Consider the following 12204-nt stretch of genomic DNA (forward strand, 5'->3'; position numbering starts at 1 on the left):
CCTCTTGGGTGGTTGTGAGCCTTAACTGAAGTCATAATATCTCATGTTTACTGAGCATGAGCTATGTGCAAAGCCTGTTTTGAGAGCTTTATGTGGACTAACTCCTTTAATTCTCACAACACCCTTTAGGGCAGAAATACAACACGTTATTCCATCCGTTTTACAAATGAGGAAACTGAGGCGTGGAGCAGTTAAGCATCTTGCCCAACATTGCCCTCCAGTAAGTGCTGGAGCTGGAATTTGCACTGTGCAGTCTGGCTTCATGGCCTGCCCTGTGAATCCTGTAAAAATTGTTTGAAAGACACCATGAGTGTCCAATCAATGTTAGCTAATATTCTCAGCCCAGTCATCAGACCGGCAGAGGCAGCCACCCCACTGTCCCCGGGGAGGACACAAACATCCTGGCGCCCTCTCCACCACATTTTGGAGCTGCTTTCTAGGCAGGCAGTGTGACCTCAGCCCCACGCAGAGCAGGCAGCCGAGGCCTTCTGAGGGTGGCTATGTGTCTAGTGAACAAGGACCCTCAATCCCAGCTTCCGCCCTGACAGCCAGCACACAGGGACAGCCCTTTCATTCCACTTCCACCTGGGGGTGCAGGCAGAGCAGCAGCGGGGGTAGGCACTGCCCAGAGCTCAGAAGTCCTCCTCAGACAGGTGCCAGCGCCTCCGGAATGTGGCACCTCACAAGCCTCCTGCTGTTCGTGGCCACCTGGGGAATTTCCGGCACACCAGCTCCTCTTGGTAAGGCCACCCCACCCCTACCCCGGGATGCTTGTGGCCTCTAAAAGGCCCTGGTGGGCATCTGCCCAGGCCTTCACAGCTTCCACCATCTCTCTGAGGCCTGGGTGAGGTGAGGGGCAGATGGGAATGGCAGGAATCAACTGACAAGTCCTAGGTAGGCCAGCTGCCAGGGTGCCACACAGGGGCTGCCAGGGCAGGCATGCGTGATGGCAGCGAGCCCCGCGATGACCTCCTAAAGCTCCTTCCTCCACACGGGGATGGTCACAGCGTCCCCTGGGCCTTCCCTCTCCACCCACTCATTCCCTCAACTGTGAAGACCCCAGGCCCAGGCTACCACCCACATTATCCAGCACAGCCTCTCCTACTCAAATGCACACCGGCCTCATGGCTGCCCTGCCCCAACCCCTTTCCTGGTCTCCACAGCCAACCGGAGGAGGCCATGATTCTTAGGGAGGTCTGCAGGACACGTGGGCCCCTAGAGCCACACCAGGTTGTTGGTTTCATTTGTGCCTTTATTGAGCTGTTTATCTGCCTGGGACCTGCACCCCCACCCTTTCCCAAGGTGTCCTCAGCTCAGGCATACCCTCCCTCTAGGATGCCTTTCCCTCCATCCCTTCTTGCTCACACCCCCAACTTGATCCCTCCCTCCTAACTGTGCCCTGCACCCAAGACAGACACTTTGCGGAGCCCAGGAGACACTTGGGGACCCTTCCTGGGTGATAGGGCTGTCTATCCTCCAGGTGTCCCTGCCCAAGGGGAGGAACATGGGGAATACTTGGTTGGGGGAGGAGAGGAAGACTGGGGGGATGTGTCAAGATGGGGCTGCACTTGGTGTACTGGCGGAACAGTGAGATGATTTAACTTGGCAGCCTTTAGAGCAGCAGCCAGGGCTTGAGTGCTTATCTCTGGGCCAGGGACTGTACTGAATGTTTTACATGACGGTCTCATCCCCATGTTTTTGGATGAGTAAATTGAACCTTATAAAGGTAAAGACACTGGCTCAAGGTCACACAGAGGTCGGCGTGGGGTTCACAGGGAGGCCTGTCCATCTCAGAGCAAGGCTTCGTCCTCCAACTGCCATCTGCTTCCTCGGGAGGAAAAGAGCAGAGGACCCCTGCGCCAAGCCATGACCTAGAATTAGAATGAGCCTTGAGGGGGCGGAGATAAGACCTTCCCAGGCTCTCCCAGCTCTGCTTCCTCCGACCCCCTCATGGCCCCAGCCCCTCTTAGGCCCCTCCACCAAGGTGAGCTCCCCCTCCCTCCAAAACCAGACTCAGTGTTCTCCAGCAGCGAGCGTGCCCACCAGGTGCTGCGGATCCGCAAACGTGCCAACTCCTTCCTGGAGGAGCTCCGTCCCAGCAGCCTGGAGCGGGAGTGCATAGAGGAGATCTGTGACTTCGAGGAGGCCAAGGAAATTTTCCAAAATGTGGATGACACAGTAAGGCCACCATGGGTCCAGAGGATGAGGTTCAGGGGTGAGCTGGTGACCAGCAGGGGCCTGGAGGAGCAGGTGGGGACTCAATGCTGAGGCCCTCTTAGGAGTTGTGGGGGTGGCTGAGTGGAGCGATTAGGATGCTGGCCCTATGGTGTCGGCCAGACACATGTGACTGCAAGAAACAGAATTCAGGAAGAAGCTCCAGGAAAGAGTGTGGGGTGACCCTAGGTGGGGAGTCCCACCAGCCATATTGTAGGTGGTTCAGTCCACCCTCCAGCCACCACTGAGCACCACTGCCTCCCCTTCCCATCTCACAAAGAGGGGACCCAAAGACCATCCTGCTTCCACCCATGCCTCTGCTGATCAGGGTGTGTGTGTGACCGAGACTCACTTCTGTCCACATAAAATCGCTCACTCCTGTGCCTCATATCAAAGGGAGAAAATCTGATTGTTCAGGGGGTCGGAAGACAGGGTCTGTGTCCTATTTGTCTAAGGGTCAGAGTCCCTTGGAGCCCCCAGAGTCCTGTGGAGGTGGCCCTAGGTAGTATGGTGAGCTTGGTAACGGGGCTGGCTTCCCGAGACAAGGCTCAGGCCCGCTCTGTCCCTGGGGATCGCTTCAGCCACTAGGACCTGAAAATTGTTCACGGCCTGGGCCCCCTTCCAAGGCATCCAGGGATGCTTTCCAGTGGAGGCTTTCAGGGCAGGAGACCCTCTGGCCTCACCCACTCTTGCCCTCAGCCTCCACCTCCTTGACTGGACCCCCATCTGCTCCCCTCCATCCCCACCACCTCTTTCCCCAACAGCCTCCCTGGCAGAAGCCAAAGTGACTTTCTGCAGGCACATATCTGCTCACTTCAAGTCCCCACCGTGCTCCCACCTCACCCATGGTCTCTCAGCCCCAGCAGGCCTTGGCTGGCCTCTCTGATGGAGCAGGCACCAGGCACAGGCCGTGGGTCTCAACGTGGGCTGGGTGGTCCCGGACCAGCTGCAGCAGCCGCAGCAGCAACCCTGGTACCTGGTTACGAACGCAGATCCTCTGCCCCCGTCCCCCCAACTCTGAAGAACACTGGCTTAGGGAAAGGCGAGATGCTCAGGGGTCCCCCAAAGCCCGCAGGCAGAGGGAGTGATGGGGCTGGAAGGAGGTCGAGTGACTTGTTGAGGGATTCGGGTCCCTTGCATGGCAGAGGCTGCTGTGGGAGCGGACAGTCGCGAGAGCAGCACTGCAGCTGCATGGGGAGAGGGTGTTGCTCCAGGGACGTGGGATGGAGGCTGGGCGCGGGCGGGTGGCGCCGGAGGGCGGAGGAGGGGCAGGGAGCACCAGCTCCTAGCAGCCGACGACCATCGGGGTCGATCCCTGTTTGTCTGGAAGCCGTCCCCTCCCCTGCCCGCTCACCGGCTGCCCTGCCCCACCCGGGCGCGCCCCCTCCGCACACCGGCTGCAGGCGCCTGACGCTGCCTGCTCTCTCCGCAGCTGGCCTTCTGGTCCAAGCACGTCGGTGAGTGCGTTCTAGATCCCCGGCTGGACTACCGGCGCCCGCGCCCCTCGGGGTCTCTGGCAGCTGACCCCCTACCCCGCCTTGTGTCGTAGACGGTGACCAGTGCTTAGTCTTGCCCTTGGAGCACCCGTGTGCCAGCCTGTGCTGCGGGCACGGCACGTGCATCGACGGCATTGGCAGCTTCAGCTGCGACTGCCGCAGCGGCTGGGAGGGCCGCTTCTGCCAGCGCGGTGAGGGGGAGAGCGGGGCGCGGGCGGGCGGCGGGGCGGGGCTGGGGCCGGGTTGGGGGCGCGGCACCAGCGCCAGCTGCCCGCGCCCTCCCCTGCCCACAGAGGTGAGCTTCCTCAATTGCTCGCTGGACAACGGCGGCTGCACGCATTACTGCCTAGAGGAGGTGGGCTGGCGGCGCTGTAGCTGCGCGCCCGGCTACAAGCTGGGGGACGACCTCCTGCAGTGTCAGCCCGCAGGTGAGAAGCCCCCAATACATCGCCCAGGAATCACGCTGGGTGCCCGCGGGCGGGGTGGGCAGGCCCCCTGACGGGGCGCGGCGCGGAGGGCTTCTAGGGAGGGAGCGAGGAACAGAGTTGAGCCTTGGGGTAGCGGCAGACGCGCCCCAACACCGGGGCCACTGTTAGCGCAGTTAGCCCGGGAGCTGGGCGCGCCCTCCGCTTTCCCTGCTTCCTTTCTTCCTGGCGTCCCCGCCTTCCTCCGGGCGCCCCTGCGCACCTGGGGCCACCTCCCGGAGCGCGAGCCCAGTGGTGGCTCCGCTCCCCAGTCTGAGCGTATCTGGGGCCAGGCCTGCAGCCTCCTCCTCCTCCATGTAGCCTGGCTGCGTTTATTTTCTCTGACGTTGTCCAGCGTGCATCGCATTTCCCTCTTTACCCCGTTGCTTCCTTGAGGAGAGAACAGAATCCTGATTCTGCCTTCTTCTATATTTTCCTTTTCACGCATTTTAATCAAATTTATATATGTACGAAACCTTAAAAATCGGAGTTTTACAACTCTTACATTTCAGCATGCTGTTCCTTGGCATGGGTCCTTTTTTCATTTTCATTAAAAGGTGGACCCTTTCAATGTGGAAATTCTTATCTTCTGCCTCCAGGGACATTTGTTACTTATTTCTTCTACAATCTCCCCTTTACTTCCTCTGTTTTCTCTTTCTGGACCTCCCATTATTCAGACCTCTTTCCTCTAGTTTTATTGTCTTTTCTATTTCCCATCTATTTGACTTTGTGTTTTCTTTCAGGGAACTTTCTTTTTTCCTTTTTTTTTTTTTTTTTTTTTTTTGAGATGGAGTTTCACTCTTGTTGTCCCAGGCTGGAGTGCAATGACATGATCTCGGCTCACCACAGACTCCGCCTCCTGGATTCAAGCGATTCTCCGATTCTCCTGCCTCAGCCTCCCAAGTAGCTGGGATTATAGGCATGCGCCACCATGCCCAGCTAATTTTATATTTTTAGTGGAGAAGGGGTTTCTCCATGTTGGTCAAGCTGGTCTTGAACTCCTGACCTCAGGTGATCCACCTGCCTTGGCCTCCTAAAGTGCTGGGATTACAGGCGTGAGCCACCGCACCCAGCCTCTTTCAGGGAACTTTCTACAACTTTATAATTCAATTCTTCTGCAGAAAAAAATTTTCAGCCAGGCTCAGTAGCTCAGACCTATAATTCCAGCACTTTGAGAGGCTGAGGTGGGAGGATTGCTTGAGCTTGGGAATTTGAGACTAGCCTGGGCAACACAGACCCTGTCTCTATTTTTAAAGAAAGTTAAAAAAGATTTAAAAATTTAACTTTTTATTTTGAAATAATTAGAGATTTCCAGGAAGCTGCAAAGAAATGCCTGGTGGGCCTGTTGGCTTGTGGGTTTCCTGCAAGGCCGTGGGAAGGTCCTGTCATTGGCAGAACCCCAGATCGTGAGGGCTTTCCTTTCAGGCTGCTTTCTAAGAGGACTCCTCCAAGCTCTTGGAGGATAGAAGACGCTCACCCTTGGTGTTCGGCCCCTCGGAGCAGGGTGGGGCGGGGGAGCTGGCTCCTGTGCAGGCTGTGGACATTTGCGTGACTCCCTGTGGTCAGCTAAGAGCACCATTCCTTCCTGAGGCGGGGCCTGAAGTCCCTAGTCAGAGTCTCTGGTTCACCTTCTGCAGGCAGGGAGAGGGGAGTCAAGCCAGTGAGGAGGGCTTTCGCCGTTTCTCTTACAAACTCTCAACATGCCCTCCCACCTGCCCTGCCTTCCTGGAAGCCCCACAGCTTCCTATGGTTCCGTGGTCCAGTCCTTCAGCTTCTGGGTGCCCCCATCACGGGCTGAGATTTTTGCTTTCCAGTCTGCCAAGTCAGTTACCGCGTCCATCCATCTGCTGTAAGCTTCTGGAACTGTGTTGCTGTTGTGCCCTCTCCATTCTCTTGTTATTACGCAGCTCCCCGGCGGACGACGTCCCATTGCTCTTTTAAGTCTAGATATCTGGACTTGGCATTCAAGGCCCATTTTGAGCAGAGTCGGGCCGACCTTCCAGCCCTCAGTTCTCCATGGTGTATGCGCTCTCTTCTTGGCAGGGAGGCCTCACAGACATGCCATGCCTACTGTAGGAGCTCTCCAAGAATGCTCACCTCCTTCTCCCTATAATTCCTTTCCTCTGCGAGGAGCTCAGCAGCAGCCCAGCCTGAGACCTTACTAATCCCAGGGATCACCCCCAACAGCCCTGGGGTACAATGAGCTTTTAAGAAGTTTAACCACCTATGTAAGGAGACACAGCCAGTGGGCGATGCTGCCTGGCCTAACTCTTGCCATTGGGCGGTACTGTTTGTTGACTGACTGACTGACTGACTGACTGACTGACTGGAGGGGTTTTATAGCTAATATTAATGGAGTGGTCTAAGTATCATTGGTTCCTTGAACCCTGCACTGTGGCAAAGTGGCCTGCAGGCAGGAGGAGGACCCAGACAGGAGGGCAATCTGGGGAGGAGTGCCTGGCCGGCCCCTCACCACCTCTGCCTACCTCAGTGAAGTTCCCTTGTGGGAGGCCCTGGAAGCGGATGGAGAAGAAGCGCAGTCACCTGAAACGAGACACAGAAGACCAAGAAGACCAAGTAGATCCGCGGCTCATTGATGGGAAGATGACCAGGCGGGGAGACAGCCCCTGGCAGGTGGGAGGCGAGGCAGCACTGGCTGCTCACGCGCTGGGTCCGGGGTCACTGAGCCCATCCTGGCAGCTGTGCTCAGGGTGCAGGAACCGGGAGGGAAGCACTGCCATTGCTTTTGGGAGATGATAAAGGTGGGGGATGCTTCAGGGAAAGATGGACGCAACCTGAGGGGAGAGGAACAGCCAGGGTGGGTGAGGGGAGGGGCATGGGGGCATGGAGGGGTCTGCAGGAGGGAGGGTTACAGTTTCTAAAAAGAGCTGGAAAGACAGTGCTCTGCTGGCGGGATTTTAGGCAGAAGCTCTGCTGATGGGAGGGAGAGGGCTAGGAGGGAGGGCTGGGCCTGAGTACCCCTCCAGCCTCCACATGGGAACTGACACTTACTGGGTTCCCCTCTCTGCCAGGCATGGGGGAGATAGAAACCAACAAGTGGGGGTATTGGCCCTGGGGACTCAGACTCTGTGGGGGTCAGGACCCCAAAGACCGGGCAGCCCAGTGGGACCAGAGCCAGGACGGCCCTTCAAGCTAGGGGCTGAGGGAGGCCCAAGGGGAACATCCAGGCAGCCTGGGGGCCACAAAGTCTTCCTGGAAGACACAAGGCCTAGCCAAGCCTCTAAGGATGAGAGGAGCTCGCTGGGCGATGTTGGGTGTGGCTGAGGGTGACTGGAACAGTATGAACAGTACAGGAACAGCATGGGCAAAGTCAGGAAGACACACTGGGACAGGCTAACACTGTAAAATGGGCAAAAATAGAAAATGCCAGAAAGGGCCTAAGCCTATGCCCATGTGACCAGGGAACCCAGGAAAGTGCATATGAAACCCAGGTGCCTTGGACTGGAGGCTGTCAGGAGGCAGTCCTGTGATGTCATCGTCCCACCCCATTCCAGGTGGTCCTGCTGGACTCAAAGAAGAAGCTGGCCTGCGGGGCAGTGCTCATCCACCCCTCCTGGGTGCTGACAGCGGCCCACTGCATGGATGAGTCCAGGAAGCTCCTTGTCAGGCTTGGTATGGGCTGGAGCCAGGCAGAAGGGGGCTGCCAGAGCCCTGGGTAGGGGGACCAGGCAGGCTGTTCAGGTGTGGGGGACCCCGCTCCCCAGGTGCTTAAGCAAGAGGCTTCTTGAGCTCCACAGAAGGTGTTTGGGGGGGAAGAGGCCTATGTGCCCCGACCCTGCCCACCCCTGTACACTTAGCATTTCGCAGTAGGGGTTCTCTGGTGCCCTCTTCGAATCTGGGCACAGGTACCTGCACACACATGTTTGTGAGTGAGGGGCTACACAGACCCTCACCTCTCCATTCCCACTCATGTGGAGCAGGCTCTGTGTGGGCCTCAGCACCCTTGGGTGCAAAGACCAGCAAGGCCTGGCCTCAGGGCTGGGCCTCCCACAGACCGACGGGGATGGAGCTGTACAGAGGGAGCCCTAGCGCCTGCCAAGGCCACAAGCTGCTTTCCTAGCAGGCTGGGGGCACCTATGCATTAGCCCCGATCTATGGCAATTTCTGGAGGCGGGGTGTCTGGCTCAACTCTTTATGCCAAAAAGAAGAAAAAGCATATTGAGAAAGACCAAATTCACATTTCCTACAGCATAATCTATGGCCAGTGGCCCCCCGTGGGGCTTGGCTTAGAATTCCCAGGTGCTCTTCCCTGGGAACCATCAGTCTGGACTGAGAGGACCTTCTCTCTCAGGTGGGCCCCTGCCCTGTCCTCCCTGGCAGTGCCATGTTCTGGGCGTCCTCCTCTCTGGGTCTCACTGCCCCTGGGGTTTCTCCAGCTACCTTTGCTCCACGTTCCTTTGTGGCTCTGGTCTGTGTCTGGGGTTTCCAGGGGTCTCGGGCTTCCCTGCTGCCCATTTCTTCTCTGGTCTCATGGCTCCATGACTCCTGAAAACCGACCAGCATCCTGCCCCTTTGGGATTGACGCCCGTTGGCCACTCCTTCTGGCAGGAAAAGTCACCCTTGATAGGGTTCCACGGCATAGACAGGTGGCTCCGCAACAGTGCCTGGGACGTGTGGGTGCACAGTCTCCGGGTGGACCTTCTTCAGGCCCTCTGCCCAGGCCTGCAGGGGCACAGCAGTGGGTGGGCCTCGGGAAAGTGCCACTGGGGAGAGGCTCCTGGCAGCCCACTCTGACTGTGCCCTCTGCCCTGCAGGAGAGTATGACCTGCGGCGCTGGGAGAAGTGGGAGCTGGACCTGGACATCGAGGAGGTCTTCGTCCACCCCAACTACAGCAAGAGCACCACCGACAATGACATCGCGCTGCTGCGCCTGGCCCAGCCCGCCACCCTCTCGCAGACCATAGTGCCCATCTGCCTCCCGGACAGCGGCCTTGCAGAGCGCGAGCTCAATCAGGCCGGCCAGGAGACCCTTGTGACGGGCTGGGGCTACCACAGCAGCCGAGAGAAGGAGGCCAAGAGAAACCGCACCTTCATCCTCAACTTCATCAAGATTCCCGTGGTCCCGCACAATGAGTGCAGCGAGGTCATGAGCAACATGGTGTCTGAGAACATGCTGTGTGCGGGCATCCTCGGGGACCGGCAGGACGCCTGCGAGGGCGACAGTGGGGGGCCCATGGTCGCCTCCTTCCACGGCACCTGGTTCCTGGTGGGCCTGGTGAGCTGGGGTGAGGGCTGTGGGCTCCTTCACAACTACGGCATTTACACCAAAGTCAGCCGCTACCTCGACTGGATCCATGGGCACATCAGAGACAAGGAAGCCCCCCCGAAGAGCTGGGCACCTTAGCGACCCTCCCTGCGGGGCTGGGCTTTTGCGTGGCAATGGATGGGACATTAAAGGGACATGTAACAAGCACACCGGCCTGCTGTTCTGTCTGTCTGTTACTTCCCTCTTCTGGGCTCTTCTGGAGGGAAGTAACATTTACTGAGCACCTATTGTATGTCACATGCCTTATGAATAGAATCTTAACTCCTAGAGCAACTCTGTGGGGTGTGGAGGAGCAGATCCAAGTTTTGCGGGGTCTAAAGCTGTGTGTGTTGGGGGGGATACTCTGTTTATGAAAAACAATAAAAAACACAACCACGAAGCCGCTAGAGCCTTTTCCAGGGCTTTGGGAAGAGCCTGTGTGAGCCGGGGATGCTGAAGGTGAGGCTTGACCAGCTTTCCAGCAAGCCCAGCTATGAGGCAGATACGTTTAGCTCATATCACAGAGGAGGACACTGAGGGGTCTGAAAGGTTTACATGGTGGAGCCAGGATTCAAATCTAGGTCTGACTCCAAAACCCGGATGCTTTTTTCTGTTCTCCGCTGTCCTGGAGGACAGCTGTTTCGACGGTGCTCGGTGTGGAGGCCACCATTAGCTCTGTAGGGAAGCAGCCAGAGACCCAGAAAGTGTTGGTTCAGCCCGGAATGAGCTCACAGTGTCGCAGGGGAAGCTGTTTAAGAACAATGTTACACCATCATGAACAGCAGTAAGAAAGAGGCTCTGGCTTAACCTGGCCCGATAGGCCTAATTGGATGAGACAGAAATAAGTCAAGGATGCTCTGATTTGAAATCATGAAGTACCTGATGAAAAGAAATGGGGGTGAGATAAAGCTGAGAAAATTCATCTAAAGCCCAAAATTAGTCTAGCTCTCTGTGTGGCCTAGGCAAGTCTTTTTCTCCTCTCTGGGTGTGATGGTTAATTTTAGGTGTCGATTTGACTGGATGAAGGGATACCCAGATGGCTGGCGAAGCCTGATTTCTGGGTGTGTCTGTGAGATGTTCTGGAGGAGATGGGCCACTGAGTCGGTGGACTATGTGGGGAAGATCTGCCCTCAGTGTGGGCGGGCACCATCTAATCAGCTGGGGACCCAGACGGAATAAAAAGGCAGAGGACAGGTGAATTCTCTGTCTCTCCTGGAGCTGGGACACCCTTCTCCTGCCCTTGGACATCAGTTCCAGGTTCTCAGGCCTTTGGACTCTGAGACTTATACCAGTGGCCCTCCAGATTCTCGGGCCATTAGCCCTGTACTGAGGATCCTGCTATCAGCTCCCCTGGTTCTGAGGCCTTGAGACCTGGACTGAGCCAGGCCGGCTTCCCTGGCTATCCAGCTGGCAGGTCTGCCATGGGACACCTCAGCCTCGATGATCACAGAAGCCAAATCCTTAATAAGCCCCTTCTCATCTATCTGTATCTATATACGCATCCTATTAGTTCTGTCCCTGGAGAACCCTGACTAATCCAGGGGACATCAGTAAAATGAAGGGATTGGATGAGAGCAGTGGTTCTACACCCTGGCTGCACATTTGCATCTCCCGGAGAGCCTTTTTTTTTTTTTTTTTTTCTGAGGTGGAGTCTCACTCTGTCTCCCAGGCTGGAGTGCAATGGCGCGATCTCGGCTCACTGCAACCTCCGCCTCCTGGGTTCAAGTGATTCTCCTGCCTCAGCCTCTTGGGATTACAGGTGCACGCTAGTAGAGATGGGGTTTCACCATGTTGGCCAGGCTGGTCTCGAACTCCTGACCTCATGATCCGTCTGCCTCAGCCTCCCAAAACCCTGGGATTACAGGCGTGAGCCACCGTGCCCGGCCCCGGAGAGCTTTTAAAAACACTGATGTGGCCGGGCGCAGTGGCTCAAGCCTGTAATCCCAGCACTTTGGGAGGCTGAGGCGGGCGGATCACGAGGTCAGGAGATCGAGACCATCCTGGCTAACGCGGTGAAACACCATCTCTACTAAAAATACAAAAAGTTAGCCAGGCATGGTGGCGGGCGCGTGTAGTCCCAGCTACTCAGGAGGCTGAGGCAGGAGAATGGCGTGAACCTGGGAGGCGGAGCTTGCAGTGAGCCAAGATCCTGCCACTGCACTCCAGCCTGGGTGACAGAGTGAGACTCCGTCTCAAAAAATAAATAAATAAATAATAAAAATAAAATAAATAAATAAAAATAAAAATATTGATGTCCAGTCCCACCCCCAGAGATGCTAATTTAACTGATTGTGCCAGGGGAGCGGGGACCCAGACATTGATATTTTTACAACTCTCCATTTCATTTCAATGTGTTCACTGGAGTTGAAAGCGACTGGGCTAGGCCAGGTGCCGTGGCTCATACTGGTAATCCTGGTGCTTTGGGAAGCTGAGGCAGGAGGATCGCTTGAGCCCAGGAGTTCGAGGCCAGCCTGGGCAACATAGGGAGAACTTGTCTCTATTTAAAATAATAGGCCGGGTGCGGTGGCTCACGCTTGTAATCCCAGCACTTTGGGAGGCCGAGGCGGGAGGATCACAAGGTCAGGAGATCGAGACCACGGTGAAACCCCGTCGCTACTAAAAATACAAAAAAATTAGCCGGGCGTGGTGGCGGGCGCCTGTAGTCCCAGCTACTCGGAGAGGCTGAGGCAGGAGAATGGCGTGAACCCGGGAGGTGGAGCTTGCAGTGAGCCGAGATCGCGCCACTGCACTCCAGCCTGGGTGA

The 12204-nt window shown here is 56.8% G+C and overlaps 1 protein-coding gene across 1 annotated transcript; it reads left to right on the forward strand.

The window, feature by feature from the left end:
- Positions 1-655: 655 nt before the first annotated feature.
- Positions 656-9893, forward strand: PROC (protein C, inactivator of coagulation factors Va and VIIIa). The gene is made up of 7 exons (XM_032145909.2): positions 656-740; positions 2012-2178; positions 3647-3671; positions 3764-4138; positions 6666-6808; positions 7690-7807; positions 8950-9893. The coding sequence occupies exons 1-7, from the start codon at positions 671-673 to the stop codon at positions 9537-9539; spliced, it is 1488 nt and encodes a 495-aa protein (XP_032001800.2). The 5' UTR covers positions 656-670; the 3' UTR covers positions 9540-9893.
- Positions 9894-12204: the final 2311 nt, after the last annotated feature.

The sequence above is a fragment of the Hylobates moloch genome, unplaced genomic scaffold (assembly GCF_009828535.3).
Source record: "Hylobates moloch isolate HMO894 unplaced genomic scaffold, HMol_V3 SCAFFOLD_24, whole genome shotgun sequence".
Lineage (NCBI taxonomy): Eukaryota > Metazoa > Chordata > Mammalia > Primates > Hylobatidae > Hylobates > Hylobates moloch.

Coding starts and splice junctions, on each gene's coding strand:
- PROC (XM_032145909.2), top strand. CDS start 671: ATGTGGCACCTCACAAGCCTCCTGCTGTTCGTGGCCACCTGGGGAATT. Junction 741..2,011: donor CGGCACACCAGCTCCTCTTG/GTAAGGCCACCC, acceptor CTCCAAAACCAG/ACTCAGTGTTCTCCAGCAGC. Junction 3,672..3,763: donor CTTCTGGTCCAAGCACGTCG/GTGAGTGCGTTC, acceptor CTTGTGTCGTAG/ACGGTGACCAGTGCTTAGTC.